This window comes from Electrophorus electricus, chromosome 8 (assembly GCF_013358815.1).
Source record: "Electrophorus electricus isolate fEleEle1 chromosome 8, fEleEle1.pri, whole genome shotgun sequence".
Taxonomy (NCBI): Eukaryota; Metazoa; Chordata; class Actinopteri; order Gymnotiformes; family Gymnotidae; genus Electrophorus; species Electrophorus electricus.
In genome coordinates, this window is record NC_049542.1 from 5,409,846 (window position 1) to 5,428,826 (window position 18,981).

Here is an 18,981-nt window from a genome sequence, read left to right on the forward strand (position 1 = left end):
CATTTCAGCAAAAATTATTTACTATCACAGAGTAGTGTTGTTTTAACCCTAAATGAAATAAGACATCTTGGCTACATAAAAAAACAAAACGAGTATTTCAGCCATTGGTTACAATTTAAAGCTTAACAAAAAGATGGAGCTGCCATGTCCTGTGCAAAGCTGTGGTTACTTTGTTCTTTGGCAGTGCACTGATGCCAATTGGACTGAGATGAGATGAGTTTCAGGTATCTGCAGCAAAGTCCAGACCACCGATTTCAGGCTGACCAGAGGTCAGTTCTTTGGACTTCTGCGAGGAAGGAAAGCAGTTTTCATACATGACCAAATGAATCAAACTCAGAGAGCAAGTGGTCCTAGGTCTGGAAAAAACTAGTTTGAAAAAGCCCTCATCTTCCATGTTAAGCAGTAGGACATTTGGTATCTAAGTTTTCTTGAACTTCAAGATGGCAGCACAGGTTTGCTAAGGTACTGTGGAGCAAGACCGTTCAGTGCTTTGTAGGTCATTAGAAGGAAGTTGTAATAGTAGGGGTCATCATCATTGAATCTGATTCCTGAGGACATTATCAGCTCTTCAGGCAGGGTTGTGGTGTCCTTCCTCACACTCATCATAACATCTTTATGGTAGAAGCCTGTGGCCAGGCAGGTCAGGGTCAGTTTGCCTGGGTCACTTCCAGCAATCTTAGCTAATGTATAAACATCCACTTTAGCTGTAGAGAGGGAACACGTGTAAACACAAATTAACATTCAATCACAAACCAGATTTCTATCATAAACATCACTGCCGTGAATAACTGTGTGCACATTCTTTCAGAACCATGTCACCTTACGTACGAAGCCACTTGTTCTGACACAAAATATATCCACAATTTCAGCCTGTTCTCACACAGTTGTAAATACTAGAGATGGTACGATACCAGTTTTTCTGTACCAATTCAATACCAGCATCCTGTATTTTAATGTCACCCAATATCAATACTGATCTCTTTTCATTAAAAACCTGCAACAGTAAACATTTTGGTGAACGGTTTGTTTCTGACCAAAGAATCTTTTTTTTTTCCTTGCCTGGACTCTCTGGTCCATCCCGAGGTAGTGCAGGGAAGGTCTCATCAATCTCCTCTCTGCCACTGGCTGTCTCATCTCTGCCGATGTTCCCTGAGAAGCAGGTTATTCCTGCTGAAAATGACATACAGACAAATTTCAAAGTAGCCAAGTGTCCTCAAAGTAAGATTTATACTCCTAAATTTCATTGTACTAGCTACACTATATAATGCATTGCTATTAAAGGGTAGGATCACCAGAGTGTAAAATATGTCTATATGAATCTTTGTTCAGATACAGCGAAAAACACAAAGAAAAATTAAGTCTTTTTCAAACTGCACGAATAAATGACCAAAGAGCTAAATTCAGCACCAGTTGAAAGTTACAGCCACCATAAATTAAATCTTTTTTTTTTCAATTACTATCCTTTAAACTAAATGGTCTTCTACATAACTTAAACCTCCATATAATAAATTGGTCAGTTAGCTGGTGCATTTGGACCTCACCATGTGTCCCTTGCACAAGATGGATTTGATCTCCTGCACTTGCACCTGAACAGTAAAAATATACGAAGATATGTTTTTACTAATTAAAGGAACCAAATAATGGAGCTATACATCACTCCCATTAGTCCATGGGCTAGGTACTACCATTACAGGCTTGACCATTTTGGTCAGATACATTTAATACACAGAAACATTTAGTACACAGACATTTCTCATGAGTGTTCCTCTCTCCCACAAGTCTTTCTACAGAGTATTCAGTATGACCCTGACTCTGACCTAACACGCAACTGTCCCCCACCAATCCCAGTACATGTTATGTCTTTGGATTTGTGAATGTGAATTTGATTTTCTTTACTCATGTCCTTCACTTTCTCAGTAAATTAAATTCCCGCTTAACGAGTTAAAGAAACCTCTTCATACATTTGCAAAATGTCAGATGATAAAATGTTTTGATGCATGAAAGCCAGTATTTGCGCTCTTATTAATATGCCAGATAATATTTTTTCAAATCATCTTCTGAGTATGAATATATGCAAGCTAAACAGCTAGCTAGCCATCTACCTAGCTAGCTAAGTAGCTACTGAAATTCTGGCTCAGGATTAATACAGTAATGTCGGTATTAACAAGAAAGCAAATTAGCTACCTTGTTCCATTCTTTGAAAATGTGCTATTTGTAGCAATATAGATGGCTTTTTATGTGGTTTTGTGTATCCTAAACGTATAGATAGGTTTAATGGTATAGAAGACTCACTTTTGCTAGCTAATATGGCTAACTAGCTAGCTAGCATCAAACGAGATCACAACCATGTAAAACTAGGAAACACATTTCGCTCCATTCGTTGCACGCACGGTTACATTTCAAACAGTGATTTGCCATCGATACTTACTTAATAGTTTTGTTGCTTTCATTAATTTAACTGGTGCAGAATTAAGAATTAATTTAATTTCTGGTACAGAATTTTCGCCAGTGAGAAATAAACTGCGTGGTGGTATTCGTCTCTGCCAGGCTGAATTATTGCATTGAAGTACTTGTTTCATGCTGACATTTTTATCGGGGACACGGCGTGTATATAACCAGATATGATTTATTTTTCGCCGTCTGTTTCCATTTTCTTGTTGTCCATGATTTTTCTTCAAGAAAGTGGAAATCTTTCAATTAGCTAGGCTATCTAGGAAGACACCGTTTCGGACAGGTAAATGTCGGCTGGCCCTGATTGATGGCTTTGGCTGAACGTACACGATAAAGCGTCAAACTATTGGCTGTGAAAAAAACAACAACCATTGTTTAAGACAAGACATGAAATTATATCTAAATCTAAATACACTTTATTTCACGTGACTATTACTGAAATACCATAAGACCATAAGAAAAAAAGGCATCCTTTTTTTTCAAGGAATTAAAGTCATAAAAATCTTCCTTACATGAAGAATGTATATGCTTGCTGTCACACTAACATACAGGTACATGCTCTTTACCAAAATCATTATTGAAACAAAGACAAAAATATGTATACGTAGTTAGTTTTGTACTCGAGATGCTTTTTTTGTTTGTTTTTTTGTTCAGTCAGTTATTATGAAGCCAGGATCAAAGCTGGGACGGTTTGTTTGTCTGATTTCTTTCAACGGTGTGTTGAAGCAGACAGACCTTAAAGTGGAAAATATCAGAAAATGAAGTTGTTTTATATTTCTACAGGACTGCACTTCAGATGACCCACCCTTGTGAGCACCGACCAGGGCCTTCTCCTCTGTGTTAGTACTACTCTGACAGCTAATGTCCTTCTCTTTAACTGTAGTCCACACTGAGTTTGGATTGGGGTTATTACATTACTTCCAGTCATGTTTTCTTATGAAAAAGCGCCTCATACAGCTGACCATGAAAACAGGAAAGGGGGTAATTTTTTTGTTGTTGTTTTTGCTTTTGTTACTGTCACAGAAAGACGTGAAGAAAAGCGAATTTTATCACCAGAAATTCTACATTTGATACAAAATGATGCAAACCAGATCTAGTGCTTCCATTACCTAGACCTTTCTGGCCCTAAGCAGTCTTACTGTCTGCTGCTGGTCCATTTTATAAACATTATATTACACTCACTTTGGAGTTTTATTGAAACAATAACTTAAATTGATATATTTTATGTTTCTTTCCCCTGTTCCAAAGTTGGATATGACCAGTATGAGGTTGGAGAGACTGGGATAGAATAGACATGATGTCATGCTTATGTATGGCGTTTAGCTGACACAGTTATGACTGAGAACAACTTGAGCAACTGAGGGTTAAGGGCATTGCTCAGGGGCCCAACAGTGGCGGGGCTTGAACCAGCAACCTTCCAATTACAATTTCATTTAAACTAGTCTAGATTCATTTGGGGGGCTGGATTAGAACCATAACTGGGTCAAGCCTAGCCCGTCACAAATCCCTGATCTAAAAGCTTTAATTTTGGAAGGTGTGGTTGCCAACCGACCGATACGTTGATAAGTGGGATCACAACAGATTTTGTTTGACTAGACTTTATGTTGTATTTGTATAAAGACAGACTGAATATTCCTCTTCATCTGTGTTCTAATCTCATTTAAAAATGTTCCAAGCCCTGAAAAGAGGACTACTTTTACAAGTAGGTTTAGTTAAGTCTATTATACCTGAAATATGTTACTCTATTACTGATGAGGAATTGTTAGCACTCTTGTGAAGTACCAATCAATACTTTATTGTTTTTGACTCACTGGATCTGTGTCTTTCCAATTAAATGTTATCCTCTTCTGCTAAAGACTAATAGAAGAGCATTCAGGTACAGAATGCAAACAGAACAATTCTTTGCATGAACAAAAGTTTATTTAAAGAAATAAAATAAAGTCAAGAGAGATTATTTGAGAAAATGAAAAGACAATTTGGGAGAAATGACAAATTAAAACCACGGGTGTTTCGGTAAGAAGTATAGATTTAGTGACCCCACGTGGCCACTCCTATGAAAAACAGCCTATCTGGGGGCACCTCTGCTTGTGTCAATCTCACTATATGTTAATCTACAATATTCCACATTTCTATTTTTGCCAGAGTGTCTCCACTTGGAAAGGCTCAAGTAAATGACTCATTCATTTACTCATCACTGAAGTCGCTTAGTCCAATTCAGTGGATACTGGCAACACAGGGATCGAAACCAACAGATCGGAACCGACCCTGAACAGGGCTTCAGTCCATCCCACTCACACAAGCCAATTTAGAGGAACCAATCGCAAGTCCTTGGAAACCAACAAAACTAAACCACACGCTCTACATGACAGAATAACTAAACCACCAAAACTAAACCACACGCTCTACATAACAGCAGAACTAAACCACCAAAACTAAACCATATGCTCTCCATGACAGCAGGGCCCTTTGTGCCTCTCTCTACTTAGTTGTCTTACTTTAATCTCATCAATCTTAACCAACACTTACATTTTATTCTTTTACACAATTCCATGACATTCCTTCATTTTAAGCCCCCCTAAGTATTTGTAGAGTTTGTTAAATTACAGAACAGTATATTCTATACCAATTGAATCAGAAGCTTCAGCAGATAGCCTAGTTGAATTTATTTGGTCTATTATAGTTTAATACTCTAAAGCATTGTCTATCTGATTTATTATTTTGATCCCCTTTAAGAAACTTTGAGGCTATCAGGCAAAAACGTAAAAGTATAAAGAAATACCATAATGCACCAGAATAGCGGTCTCCGCTATGTGATTGTAATGAAGACAGACATTCATTTTGTGTATAGCCTTTGTCACTTAAAGTCAATACAATTTGTATTGCGGTAGCCAGTTTGTAAAATGAGGTAGGGGGAAAGGTTATCGTTGAAAATCTCAACTATATTTATAAACATCACATTCTTACCTACTCATTTTAAGATTTCCTTATGTTTTTACTGTGATAAGGTTTAGAAATATCATAGCAATATTGTGCAAATGGATAATCATTTCACTAGAGTATATTTTAAAATTGCATAATATACACAAATCAAATTATTAACAATTCCCTCCTCTATATTCTTGGACAACACTTTCTAACATATTCAGAATATGATGAAGTGTTTTTACTGTAGGACTTTGGAGTCATGGGATGACAAAATCTTCTTAAATGTCTATTTGGATCTCTAGATATCACTATTTTAAGTTCTATAAAATACACAAATCAAATTGCTATCAGATCCCTCTATGATTCTTGAAGTACACATACTCTTGTACCCATGACATGATTTACAGTCATTTTTACTGTATGAGTTTGAAGTAATGGTGTACCAAAGTCCTGTTGGGTTTCATATATGCCATATTTGAAGCTCTATAAAATAAACAAATCAAATTGTTATCAGATCACTCCTCTATATTTTTTAAAAACACTTTGTCATGTACACATTGTATGGTTTCAAGTGTTTTTACTGTAGTAATTCTGGGGTAATGGAATGGTAAAATCCTCTTAAAAGTCTATTCGGTTCACTATAATATGGGACATTAGTTATCATCAGAAGATCACCACCACTGCAGTTGACCTTGTCATGTTTTGTTTTAGTAGAACTTTTTTACAGCTTTAAAAATGTTTATCTGTAAAGTAATTTTGTAATTGCATGGGAATCATATTGTCTTGTGTTTACCTTCAGTGTTTCTTGTCATCATCATTTGTGAGTTACAGGCTAACATGTTTTACATTGAACTTGTCCAGTAATCGCATTTGATTGATTCAGTATTTTCCTCATGAACGCTTATGCGTGGTCCATCCAGTTAATCGATCAGTCAAGTAATGTGCATAAGCAAAAACAAGTTTCTTTAATCTACACTATGTCTATGAAAATAAGATAGCTGAATATATTTTGGAGGAAGAATGATTGTCACACATTGTCATCTGTAATATATCTCCTAATTCCATTATTAGCATGGGCTTGTGCTTTGATGAATACATTACAAGCAGTCACAATGTAATTTAAGTGAGTTTCATGGATGGGTTTGTCTAGGGGTCAAAATCCTTTCCAAATTCCTGTTGATAAATATATATTCAAGGTGTCGATCGACACTGTGTCCCAAGATCCACCCAATTGGAAAGACATCTTCTGATGGCTCTTAGTTTCAAAATAATGATAGCGCATACGGCGTGCATGAGAGAAAAAAAAAATAGCACACTTCCGCAAAAGTGGGATAGTAAAATACTCTTAAATGTCTATTCGGTTCCCTATATATCATTATGTGAATCTCTCTAAAATAAACAAATCAAATTGTTATCAGATCGCTTCAGTAGATTCTGGAATTACACTTACTGTTGTACCAATGGCATGATTTGCAGTTATTTTTTCTGTAGGAATGTAGAGTAATAGGAGAGCAAAATCTTATTTCATGTCTGTTCAGTTTCATATATGCAATATTTGAAGCTCTATAAAATATACAAATCACACACAGGATCATACTTTTTACAACAGATGTTGTCACAAAGAAGCTTTACAAATGTCCAAGTCCAAGCTTCCAGTGATTAAGCCAAGTGCAACAGTAGCAAAACTAAATACTCCCCAGAGCATGAGGAAGAAACCTTGAGAGGAACCATGGTTCAAATGAGAGCCCATCCTCCTCTGACCAACAACGGTCACCACAACAGTAGCAATTTTAAGGAAAATAAATAAATAAAATGAATAAATAAGCATTTAATGTCTAGTCCGGTTTTCTAGAGGCTCTAGTCTTGTCCCGAGGGTGTGCATGTGTCCGAAACCCATCCCGCAAGAGAACGTCCATCAGGGGCAATGGAGAAGTAGATAGCTGGGTGGAGGTGTGGTGGGCTACAGGAGGGGACATCTGGGGTGGAGGGAGGAGCCATGGCAGCTGAGACGGGTTGAGGCTCAGTAACATCATGACATCAGGGGTAGGTGTACCTTGGCAGAAAGAGAGAATAGAATAATTAGGCGTGCCCAGGTATGAGGGGGTGTAAATTAGAGAACTATAATGCACATTGATGGACTCTGGCAAATCTAGCTATGACAGGACAGCTAAAGGGAAAGAGCCAGAAGGAACCACACGCATGAGGGCACCCTGGAACACCAGCGCTCAGTCAACAAACTTGAGTGACAAAAGAGAGATGAAGTGACAGCATTATAACATCCCAGTTTACTAAAACTCTCAGTGCCAATGAACCCCCAGAAATTTACCTTTACCCAAGAATGGGAAGTAGTTAATTAAATGCCTGACTGTACAAATAGGTTTTCAGCTAAGCCTTAAATATTGACACTGTGTCTGAGTCTTGAACATTTACAGGAAGGTTATTCCACAGTGTGGGTGCTTTATAGGAAAAGGCTCTGACCCCCGAGGTAGATTTTCTTATCCTTGGTACTATTAAAGAGCCTGCGCCTTTTGATAGACACCATTCGGCCCAAAAAGGCCAGGCCTCGAATGTGTTACAATGATCGATTAATCCCACATCGCTTTGTGAGCATCGTCCAGCAGTTCAGCGAAGATAACCGGCTGTACGTTATAGTGTCGTGCCGCATTGGGATGGGACTAGAGCATACTACAGCATCGGACATCGCCTTCGCTAACTGACACACCTCTACAAGATTATTTTTAGTAATCTCTGACTGACGAAGGTGTATATCGTTAGCTCCTATGTGAATAACTATCTTAGAAAATCTATGCTTGCCTAAAACCTTAAAATTACCTGCAACGTCTGGCACCCTGGCCCCTGGTATACGGCTCTTTCAACCGGCTTGTTAACAGGTGTCTCGATGAGTGGGGCAAACCTGTCTGACCCCCGAATTGTGGATGTGTTGTTCTCCCGTGAGAGAGGCGAAGCTATTTCCCCGTAACGTCCCCCATTCGCCCCGCTGCGAGGACTGTAGTGCCGGAGCTGAGGGCTTGCTAACTTCCCCCAAGACATCCAGAGCTTGTACTTTTAGGTCCTCGATAGGTCTAACAGTTTCTAAGGTCTGGATGCGCACTTCTAGCGCTTCTCCGTCAGACTAGCAATTCATCTACACTTCTCACAGATAAAACTATCGCTAACGACGAAGAATAAACATGTTGCGTTCAGCGCAATGGAGAACGGAGGCCATGACGGAAAAGCAAAATGTTAACGTTACTTACCTTTGTGGTAGCTCTTTGGATGTAGTTTGTGATGATAAAGGAGTTTTTGATGTCTGATTGAAGTTTCCGGATTCCAGGTAGAATGTAGATAAAGCCAAGGAAAAAATGATAAACAGAGCAGTAAGAGCTAGTATGCAGTTTCAAAAACAGGAAGCATTATGAAGGTTCTTATAAACCTCTGCATCTTGACAGCAAGTATTGACCATGTGGCTATAAAACCATGTGAATAATTCAGTTATGGTATTAATCCACTAAATAGTACATCAAATCTAATTATTTGGCCAGCATAGTGTTATGCAATACTCCCTCACCTCAGCAAAATGCAATAACAAATTCTTTAACTGATTAATAATTTTTAAAACAAATCCTGACTATACGAATATATCTTACCCATTAGCAAGATTAAACATCCAGTGAGTGTACATCCTGGCATGTTAATGTAAATGGAAGCGCCTACTGGAAGTGGGGAAAGATTAGTAAAAGATTTGAAGTATATACATATTCAACAGGCATGAACGATGTGCTACAAAAGTAGTTGTGTTATTTGCATAGCCTAATTAATATGCAGGCAGATCATGTTCTATATTACATATATTATTATATACAAATTTTGTTGTTTCTTTTTTGCTTCACAATTGTTATAAATAATTGCTGCACACGATACAGAGATATGAATTCCAGTTGATTCTTACTGGATATAAGAATCATTAATGGCTACTGTGTACAGACCTGTGTAACACTCACGGAAAACTCATCCACTGTCTTTTTTGTTGTTGTTATTGCGATGCCAGGGCAGGCCCAAGCCTGTATGGAGCCCTAAGCAGAAAACTGAGTCACCATTGACAACATAGAAAAACAAACAAACAAAATTTTAAGCGGTTTTGAGCGCCCTTAGCATGCACTGTTGAGGCTCCCTCCAGAGAATGTCTAACAAACAAAGAAAACTCATTTTTATACATTTTTATACTGATGTTGATGATTTTTGCCCAAAGTTAGGTCAAACTTTCATCAGATGAGCCCTCATATGACAAATAAGTTGGCACAATCCTGAGCAGTTTCGTTGGGTCATACGGGGCGACACCCACGGTATGACATTGTTTTGTGCTAGAATTAGCTTGCTGTACAATGGAAAGTTGTTCGTTTGCCATACTGCAATAAGCACCATGAGTGGGCTGCCTTGGTGTGGCAGAGTTGATGTTATCACACACAGTCTGTAGGAAGTACCACAGGGGCCTGTCTGAGCCATATTCATTAAAATCACACGATGTTCCCTCACTGCAGACACTCAGCATATTTTCAACAATAACTCCCACTGCTGCAGTTGTGACAGAGGGCAACATCTCCAGTTCTTCGTGATTGTTGATGGGAAAACCTTGAGTGCCACTTAACCAGTCAGACAATGTGCAGAGCTGCACAAAATCCTGCATCTTGGTCAAAGCTGCAACCAGCAGGTTTTGGGCAACATCCTCAGTAGAACTTCCAGTCATAAAAAGACCCTCAGCATGGGAATAGATCTCCATAAGAGACAGGTTCATCTAGAGTAACAAAAACACATACAAGAGCAGTAAACAAGATTATAGTCATTGATCACTGATCTTGGTCTTAACATTTATAATCTTCTTTCCGATTGTATATACTGCTAATGGATTTATAATCCCATCAACTATGGAGGAAAACATTGTTTTGAGTAATGAAATAAATGATCAAAAGGGTCCCTCACCTGCTTTAGGGAGTCATTCAAAATAGCGGACATGAGGCTGAAAGTTGCTGTCCTGTTGAGATAATATTTTACGTTAGGTGGTAACATTTAAACTTAGAATATTTGAATTTGAAACTGGAAAATTATTGTATTGAATTCAACCTATCAAAAACAATTAAATTCACAAAAAAAGGATTAAAAATGCAGCACATATCTTGGAATGAATTTTTGGTAGAAGTGTAATTATGATGTTGAGATTAAATGACCCACACAGAGACAAGATAAACCTAGTACACTCTGCATATTCCTTCTCTCCACCATCCTCAGACTCTTTGTTTTTCCTTTCTTGTTCCACCCACTATTTTATGACATCATCAAGTACAGAACAAGGAAGACATTCTTACTGATCTCAAAGGACATAACACTAATTTCAGAAGGCAGCTCTTTCAGTACTGAGTGCAGGAAAATGGCAGAGGCCAGTATTTCAGTAGATCAGGACCAGTTCAGCTGTCCAATCTGTCTGGATCTACTGAAGGATCCAGTGACTATCAACTGTGGACACAGTTTCTGTATGGTGTGTATTAATGATTACTGGGATCAGGATGATCAGAGGGGAATCTACAGCTGTCCACAGTGCAGAGAGACTTTCTCTCCAAGACCTGTTCTACACAGGAACAACATGCTGGCTGAAGTGGTGGAGAAACTGAAGAAGACTGAACTCCACCCTGCTTCTCCTGCTCACTGTTACGCCAGACCTGGAGATCTGGAGTGTGATTTCTGCACTGGGAGAAAACGCAAAGCCAGTGAATCTTGTTTGGTGTGTCAGACGTCTTTCCGTGAAACTCATCGCAAATCTCATTACGAAGTTCCTGCTTTGAAAAAGCACAAATTGATCAAAGCCTCCACACGTCTGCAAGAGATGATCTGCTCTCAACACGACAAAGTGATTGAGATCTACTGCCGTACTGACCAGAGCTGCATCTGTTATTTGTGTACAATGGATGAACACAAAGGCCATGATACAGTCTCAGCTGCAGCAGGAAGAACTGAAAAACAGGTGAAAATGACATTTTATTAACATTCGAATAATTAAAATTTTGTTTCTAATTTAGACTCGTGTTTGTGTTGAAAATCACTGTGAGAAAGAAGGCACCAGAACCAAATCAGCTGTACCTGTAGAGTACAAAGACCAACATAGCAAATAACCAGCAGCCATTACCTGTCTTATCAGCTTTGCAGTAGTCATATGATAGAGACACACCCTCTTATACGGTTAATGACAAATAAATAAATGTTTTTTATTTGCCCACTAAGTGAGCTAAAGGAGGTGCAGATTATTATTATTATTATTATTATTATTATTATTATTATTATTATTACTTTAACTCATTATTTTCCATTCAGACTCAGCTAAAAGAGGTGCAGAGCAAATCCCAGTGGAGAATCCAGGAGAAAGAGAAGAAGGTCCAGGAGCTGAAGCAAGCTGTAAACACTCTTAAGGTGAGTGCTGTGCAGAGATCTGCTGGAACAGCTGTTTCACAGCTCAGTCAAACCTCTCCTCCAGACGGCCAGTGAGGAGACCAGTGTGGGAGACTTTGGACTCTCACACAGTCATGATGGGGACAATACAACACCTGGGGTAACAATAACAGAACGTATAATAATTCTGCTTTAAATAACCTAATATAGAAATAGAATAAATAGAATAAATATAAATAGTTCTGTGTCTCTTCTGTGCCACAAATTAATCATATACTGTCACAGTTAGAGTAGATAATAGTTCTGCCTAAATGTACTATCTGGTCTCTTGGTCTCCTAACAGCGCTCTGCACAGGCAGCCCTGGAGGACAGTGAGAGTATTTTTACTGAGCTGATCCACTCCATTAAAGAAATGCTCTCTGAGCTGACAGAGATGATCAGAGCTAAGGAGAAGACTGAACTGAGTCGAGCCGAAGGGCTCCAGGAGAAACTGGAGCAGGAGATTGCAGATCTTAAGAGGAGAGACACTGAGCTGGAGCAGCTCTCTCACACAGAGAATGACACCCACTTCCTCCAGGTAACTATCAATGTTTTGTGCACATATTCCTCCCTCCTCTCTCTCTTTCTCTTTGTATGTGTGTGTATCTGTGTGACTTCCCTACGATAACAATTAAGGAAGTAAAAGGTCTAGCAGAAAATAATGCACTAGGTCTGTGTATATGCCCAGATGTGTATTAAGTGTTCCATTGTGGGCACAATAAATAGGCCTTTCTGAAATCCTTTTTTTTTTTTTGTTGGTTTCTGAAAGACGTGAATTACTTTGCACATTTACCTTCTTCCTCATGTTCTTAATGTTCATAGAGTTTTCAGTCTGTTTGCAACTCTTCTGGAACTGTGGACCCCCTGGGCATTTACTTCATTATAAATAAACAGCTTTCATTTGATGGAATAAAACAAATTCTTTCCAATCTTAAAGAACAACTGGAGGAAATCTGCATGGAAGAATTCAACAAAGTCCGTCCACAAGGTAAGCGGAGCCTTCCTGCTTTAAGATTTACACACACACACACACACACACACACGTACACATACACACACTTTACAGAGTGATTTTCTATACACAGTAGTTAGTCACTTTATGTCTGGCCTAAGATTTCCTTTTGGCCTTAACACAAAGGTTTCCCAGCATTGTTCTAGTAAATGTTCTAGTTTGCTCTAGAAACTGGAAAGAAGGTAATTTCATTTAAATTTGGCAGACGCTCTTATCCAGAGCGACTTACAAAGGTGCTTTTTCATTTACACATAGAATGTATTCTAGCCAGTACAGTAAGTGCAAAACAAATAAGGTCTATCTCAGACAACAATCAGTGCAATATACAGTACCCTACAATAAGTACTAGAGTTTTAGTTAGTCAACATAGGAGCAGGATCAGTGGTCATTTAAATATTAGATGCGTCTTAGGTCTGTGTTTGAAGATTGCCAGGGACTCTGCTGTCCAGACAGCAAGCGAAAGTTCATTTAACCATCTAGGAGCCAAGACAGAGAATGGCTGCTGAAAGGAAATGGAAGAGAGAGAGCTCCCCACACAGGAAGAGAGGGTAAGAGAGCTCCCCACACAGGAAGAGAGAGTAAGAGAGTTCCCCACACAGGAAGAGAGAGTAAGAGAGCTCCCCACACAGGAAGAGAGGGTAAGAGAGTTCCCCACACAGGAAGAGAGGGTAAGAGAGTTCCCCACACAGGAAGAGAGAGTAAGAGAGTTCCCCACACAGGAAGAGAGGGTAAGAGAGTTCCCCACACAGGAAGAGAGGGTAAGAGAGTTCCCCACACAGGAAGAGAGGGTAAGAGAGTTCCCCACACAGGAAGAGAGGGTAAGAGAGCTCCCCACACAGGAAGAGAGAGTAAGAGAGTTCCCCACACAGGAAGAGAGAGTAAGAGAGTTCCCCACACAGGAAGAGAGGGTAAGAGAGTTCCCCACACAGGAAGAGAGAGTAAGAGAGTTCCCCACACAGGAAGAGAGAGTAAGAGAGTTCCCCACACAGGAAGAGAGGGTAAGAGAGTTCCCCACACAGGAAGAGAGGGTAAGAGAGTTCCCCACACAGGAAGAGAGTAAAAGTGTTCCCCACACAGGAAGAGAGAGTAAGAGAGTTCCCCACACAGGAAGAGAGAGTAAGAGAGTTCCCCACACAGGAAGAGAGTAAAAGTGTTCCCCACACAGGAAGAGAGAGTAAGAGAGTTCCCCACACAGGAAGAGAGGGTAAGAGAGTTCCCCACACAGGAAGAGAGAGTAAGAGAGTTCCCCACACAGGAAGAGAGAGTAAGAGAGTTCCCCACACAGGAAGAGAGAGTAAGAGAGTTCCCCACACAGGAAGAGAGAGTAAGAGAGTTCCCCACACAGGAAGAGAGAGTAAGAGAGTTCCCCACACAGGAAGAGAGAGTAAGAGAGCTCCCCACACAGGAAGAGAGGGTAAGAGAGCTCCCCACACAGGAAGAGAGGGTAAGAGAGTTCCCCACACAGGAAGAGAGGGTAAGAGAGTTCCCCACACAGGAAGAGAGTAAAAGTGTTCCCCACACAGGAAGAGAAAGTAAGAGAGTTCCCCACACAGGAAGAGAGGGTAAGAGAGTTCCCCACACAGGAAGAGAGTAAGAGAGTTCCCCACACAGGAAGAGAGAGTAAGAGAGTTCCCCACACAGGAAGAGAGAGTAAGAGAGTTCCCCACACAGGAAGAGAGAGTAAGAGAGTTCCCCACACAGGAAGAGAGGGTAAGAGAGTTCCCCACACAGGAAGAGAGTAAAAGTGTTCCCCACACAGGAAGAGAGAGTAAGAGAGTTCCCCACACAGGAAGAGAGAGTAAGAGAGTTCCCCACACAGGAAGAGAGGGTAAGAGAGTTCCCCACACAGGAAGAGAGTAAAAGTGTTCCCCACACAGGAAGAGAGAGTAAGAGAGTTCCCCACACAGGAAGAGAGGGTAAGAGAGTTCCCCACACAGGAAGAGAGTAAAAGTGTTCCCCACACAGGAAGAGAGAGTAAGAGAGTTCCCCACACAGGAAGAGAGAGTAAGAGAGTTCCCCACACAGGAAGAGAGAGTAAGAGAGTTCCCCACACAGGAAGAGAGAGTAAGAGAGTTCCCCACACAGGAAGAGAGAGTAAGAGAGCTCCCCACACAGGAAGAGAGGGTAAGAGAGCTCCCCACACAGGAAGAGAGGGTAAGAGAGTTCCCCACACAGGAAGAGAGGGTAAGAGAGTTCCCCACACAGGAAGAGAGTAAAAGTGTTCCCCACACAGGAAGAGAAAGTAAGAGAGTTCCCCACACAGGAAGAGAGGGTAAGAGAGTTCCCCACACAGGAAGAGAGTAAGAGAGTTCCCCACACAGGAAGAGAGAGTAAGAGAGTTCCCCACACAGGAAGAGAGAGTAAGAGAGTTCCCCACACAGGAAGAGAGAGTAAGAGAGTTCCCCACACAGGAAGAGAGGGTAAGAGAGTTCCCCACACAGGAAGAGAGTAAAAGTGTTCCCCACACAGGAAGAGAGAGTAAGAGAGTTCCCCACACAGGAAGAGAGAGTAAGAGAGTTCCCCACACAGGAAGAGAGGGTAAGAGAGTTCCCCACACAGGAAGAGAGTAAAAGTGTTCCCCACACAGGAAGAGAGAGTAAGAGAGTTCCCCACACAGGAAGAGAGGGTAAGAGAGTTCCCCACACAGGAAGAGAGTAAAAGTGTTCCCCACACAGGAAGAGAGAGTAAGAGAGTTCCCCACACAGGAAGAGAGGGTAAGAGAGTTCCCCACACAGGAAGAGAGTAAAAGTGTTCCCCACACAGGAAGAGAGAGTAAGAGAGTTCCCCACACAGGAAGAGAGAGTAAGAGAGTTCCCCATACAGGAAGAGAGTAAAAGTGTTCCCCACACAGGAAGAGAGAGTAAGAGAGTTCCCCACACAGGAAGAGAGAGTAAGAGAGTTCCCCACACAGGAAGAGAGGGTAAGAGAGTTCCCCACACAGGAAGAGAGTAAAAGTGTTCCCCACACAGGAAGAGAGAGTAAGAGAGTTCCCCACACAGGAAGAGAGAGTAAGAGAGTTCCCCACACAGGAAGAGAGGGTAAGAGAGTTCCCCACACAGGAAGAGAGTAAAAGTGTTCCCCACACAGGAAGAGAGAGTAAGAGAGTTCCCCACACAGGAAGAGAGGGTAAGAGAGTTCCCCACACAGGAAGAGAGTAAAAGTGTTCCCCACACAGGAAGAGAGAGTAAGAGAGTTCCCCACACAGGAAGAGAGGGTAAGAGAGTTCCCCACACAGGAAGAGAGGGTAAGAGAGTTCCCCACACAGGAAGAGAGTAAAAGTGTTCCCCACACAGGAAGACAGAGTAAGAGAGTTCCCCACACAGGAAGAGAGAGTAAGAGAGTTCCCCACACAGGAAGAGAGGGTAAGAGAGTTACCCACACAGGAAGAGAGTAAAAGTGTTCCCCAAACAGGAAGAGAGAGTAAGAGAGTTCCCCACACAGGAAGAGAGGGTAAGAGAGTTCCCCACACAGGAAGAGAGAGTAAGAGAGTTCCCCACACAGGAAGAGAGAGTAAGAGAGTTCCCCACACAGGAAGAGAGAGTAAGAGAGTTCCCCACACAGGAAGAGAGAGTAAGAGAGCTCCCCCCACAGGAAGAGAGGGTAAGAGAGCTCCCCACACAGGAAGAGAGGGTAAGAGAGTTCCCCACACAGGAAGAGAGGGTAAGAGAGTTCCCCACACAGGAAGAGAGGAAAAGTGTTCCCCACACAGGAAGAGACAGTAAGAGAGTTCCCCACACAGGAAGAGAGGGTAAGAGAGTTCCCCACACAGGAAGAGAGTAAAAGTGTTCCCCACACAGGAAGAGAGAGTAAGAGAGTTCCCCACACAGGAAGAGAGTAAAAGTGTTCCCCACACAGGAAGAGAGAGTAAGAGAGTTCCCCACACAGGAAGAGAGAGTAAGAGAGTTCCCCACACAGGAAGAGAGGGTAAGAGAGTTCCCCACACAGGAAGAGAGTAAAAGTGTTCCCCACACAGGAAGAGAGAGTAAGAGAGTTCCCCACACAGGAAGAGAGGGTAAGAGAGTTCCCCACACAGGAAGAGAGTAAAAGTGTTCCCCACACAGGAAGAGAGAGTAAGAGAGTTCCCCACACAGGAAGAGAGGGTAAGAGAGTTCCCCACACAGGAAGAGAGTAAAAGTGTTCCCCACACAGGAAGAGAGAGTAAGAGAGTTCCCCACACAGGAAGAGAGAGTAAGAGAGTTCCCCATACAGGAAGAGAGTAAAAGTGTTCCCCACACAGGAAGAGAGAGTAAGAGAGTTCCCCACACAGGAAGAGAGAGTAAGAGAGTTCCCCACACAGGAAGAGAGGGTAAGAGAGTTCCCCACACAGGAAGAGAGTAAAAGTGTTCCCCACACAGGAAGAGAGAGTAAGAGAGTTCCCCACACAGGAAGAGAGAGTAAGAGAGTTCCCCACACAGGAAGAGAGGGTAAGAGAGTTCCCCACACAGGAAGAGAGTAAAAGTGTTCCCCACACAGGAAAAGAGAGTAAGAGAGTTCCCCACACAGGAAGAGAGGGTAAGAGAGTTCCCCACACAGGAAGAGAGTAAAAGTGTTCCCCACACAGGAAGAGAGAGTAAGAGAGTTCCCCACACAGGAAGAGAGGGTAAGAGAGTTCCCCACACAGGAAGAGAGGGTAAGAGAGTTCCCCACACAGGAAGAGAGTAAAAGTGTTCCCCACACAGGAAGAGAGAGTAAGAGAGTTCCCCACACAGGAAGAGAGAGTAAGAGAGTTCCCCACACAGGAAGAGAGGGTAAGAGAGTTCCCCACACAGGAAGAGAGTAAAAGTGTTCCCCACACAGGAAGAGAGAGTAAGAGAGTTCCCCACACAGGAAGAGAGAGTAAGAGAGTTCCCCACACAGGAAGAGAGGGTAAGAGAGTTCCCCACACAGGAAGAGAGTAAAAGTGTTCCCCACACAGGAAGAGAGAGTAAGAGAGTTCCCCACACAGGAAGAGAGGGTAAGAGAGTTCCCCACACAGGAAGAGAGTAAAAGTGTTCCCCACACAGGAAGAGAGAGTAGAGAGTTCCCCACACAGGAAGAGAGGGTAAGAGAGTTCCCCACACAGGAAGAGAGGGTAAGAGAGTTCCCCACACAGGAAGAGAGTAAAAGTGTTCCCCACACAGGAAGAGAGAGTAAGAGAGTTCCCCACACAGGAAGAGAGAGTAAGAGAGTTCCCCACACAGGAAGAGAGGGTAAGAGAGTTCCCCACACAGGAAGAGAGTAAAAGTGTTCCCCACACAGGAAGAGAGAGTAAGAGAGTTCCCCACACAGGAGAGAGTAAAGAGTGTTCCCCACACAGGAAGAGAGAGTAAGAGAGTTCCCCACACAGGAAGAGAGAGTAAGAGAGTTCCCCACACAGGAAGAGAGGGTAAGAGAGTTCCCCACACAGGAAGAGAGTAAAAGTGTTCCCCACACAGGAAGAGAGAGTAAGAGAGTTCCCCACACAGGAAGAGAGGGTAAGAGAGTTCCCCACACAGGAAGAGAGTAAAAGTGTTCCCCACACAGGAAGAGAGTAAGAGAGTTCCCCACACAGGAAGAGAGGGTAAGAGAGTTCCCCACACAGGAAGAGAGTAAAAGTGTTCCCCACACAGGAAGAGAGAGTAAGAGAGTTCCCCACACAGGAAGAGAGAGTAAGAGAGTTCCCCATACAGGAAGAGAAGGTAAAGAGTGTTCCCCACACAGGAAGAGAGTAAGAGAGTTCCCCACACAGGAAGAGAGAGTAAGAGAGTTCCCCACACAGGAAGAGAGGGTAAGAGAGTTCCCCACACAGGAAGAGAGTAAAAGTGTTCCCCACACAGGAAGAGAGAGTAAGAGAGTTCCCCACACAGGAAGAGAGAGTAAGAGAGTTCCCCACACAGGAAGAGAGGGTAAGAGAGTTCCCCACACAGGAAGAGAGTAAAAGTGTTCCCCACACAGGAAGAGAGAGTAAGAGAGTTCCCCACACAGGAAGAGAGGGTAAGAGAGTTCCCCACACAGGAAGAGAGGAAAAGTGTTCCCCACACAGGAAGAGACAGTAAGAGAGTTCCCCACACAGGAAGAGAGAGGTAAGAGAGTTCCCCACACAGGAAGAGAGGGTAAGAGAGTTCCCCACACAGGAAGAGAGTAAAAGTGTTCCCCACAGG

At 42.1% G+C, this 18,981-nt stretch overlaps 1 protein-coding gene across 3 annotated transcripts in view; it reads left to right on the plus strand.

The window, feature by feature from the left end:
* The first annotated feature begins 10,790 nt into the window (after window positions 1–10,790).
* The window catches only part of LOC113579879 (tripartite motif-containing protein 16-like protein), a 9,460-nt gene continuing 1,269 nt past the window's right edge, over window positions 10,791–18,981 (plus strand). For 2 of the 3 annotated variants that reach the window (XM_035529519.1, XM_035529520.1), the window contains exons 1-4: window positions 10,791–11,389; window positions 11,737–11,832; window positions 12,155–12,388; window positions 12,673–12,838. In XM_035529519.1, the coding sequence (XP_035385412.1) occupies window positions 10,799–11,389; window positions 11,737–11,832; window positions 12,155–12,388; window positions 12,673–12,838 (1,087 nt within the window). In that variant the 5' untranslated portion in view covers window positions 10,791–10,798. Of the gene's footprint in view, window positions 11,390–11,736; window positions 11,833–12,154; window positions 12,389–12,672; window positions 12,839–13,342; window positions 13,411–18,981 lie in introns of all 3 variants that reach the window. The other variant, XM_035529521.1, reaches the window with a different exon arrangement.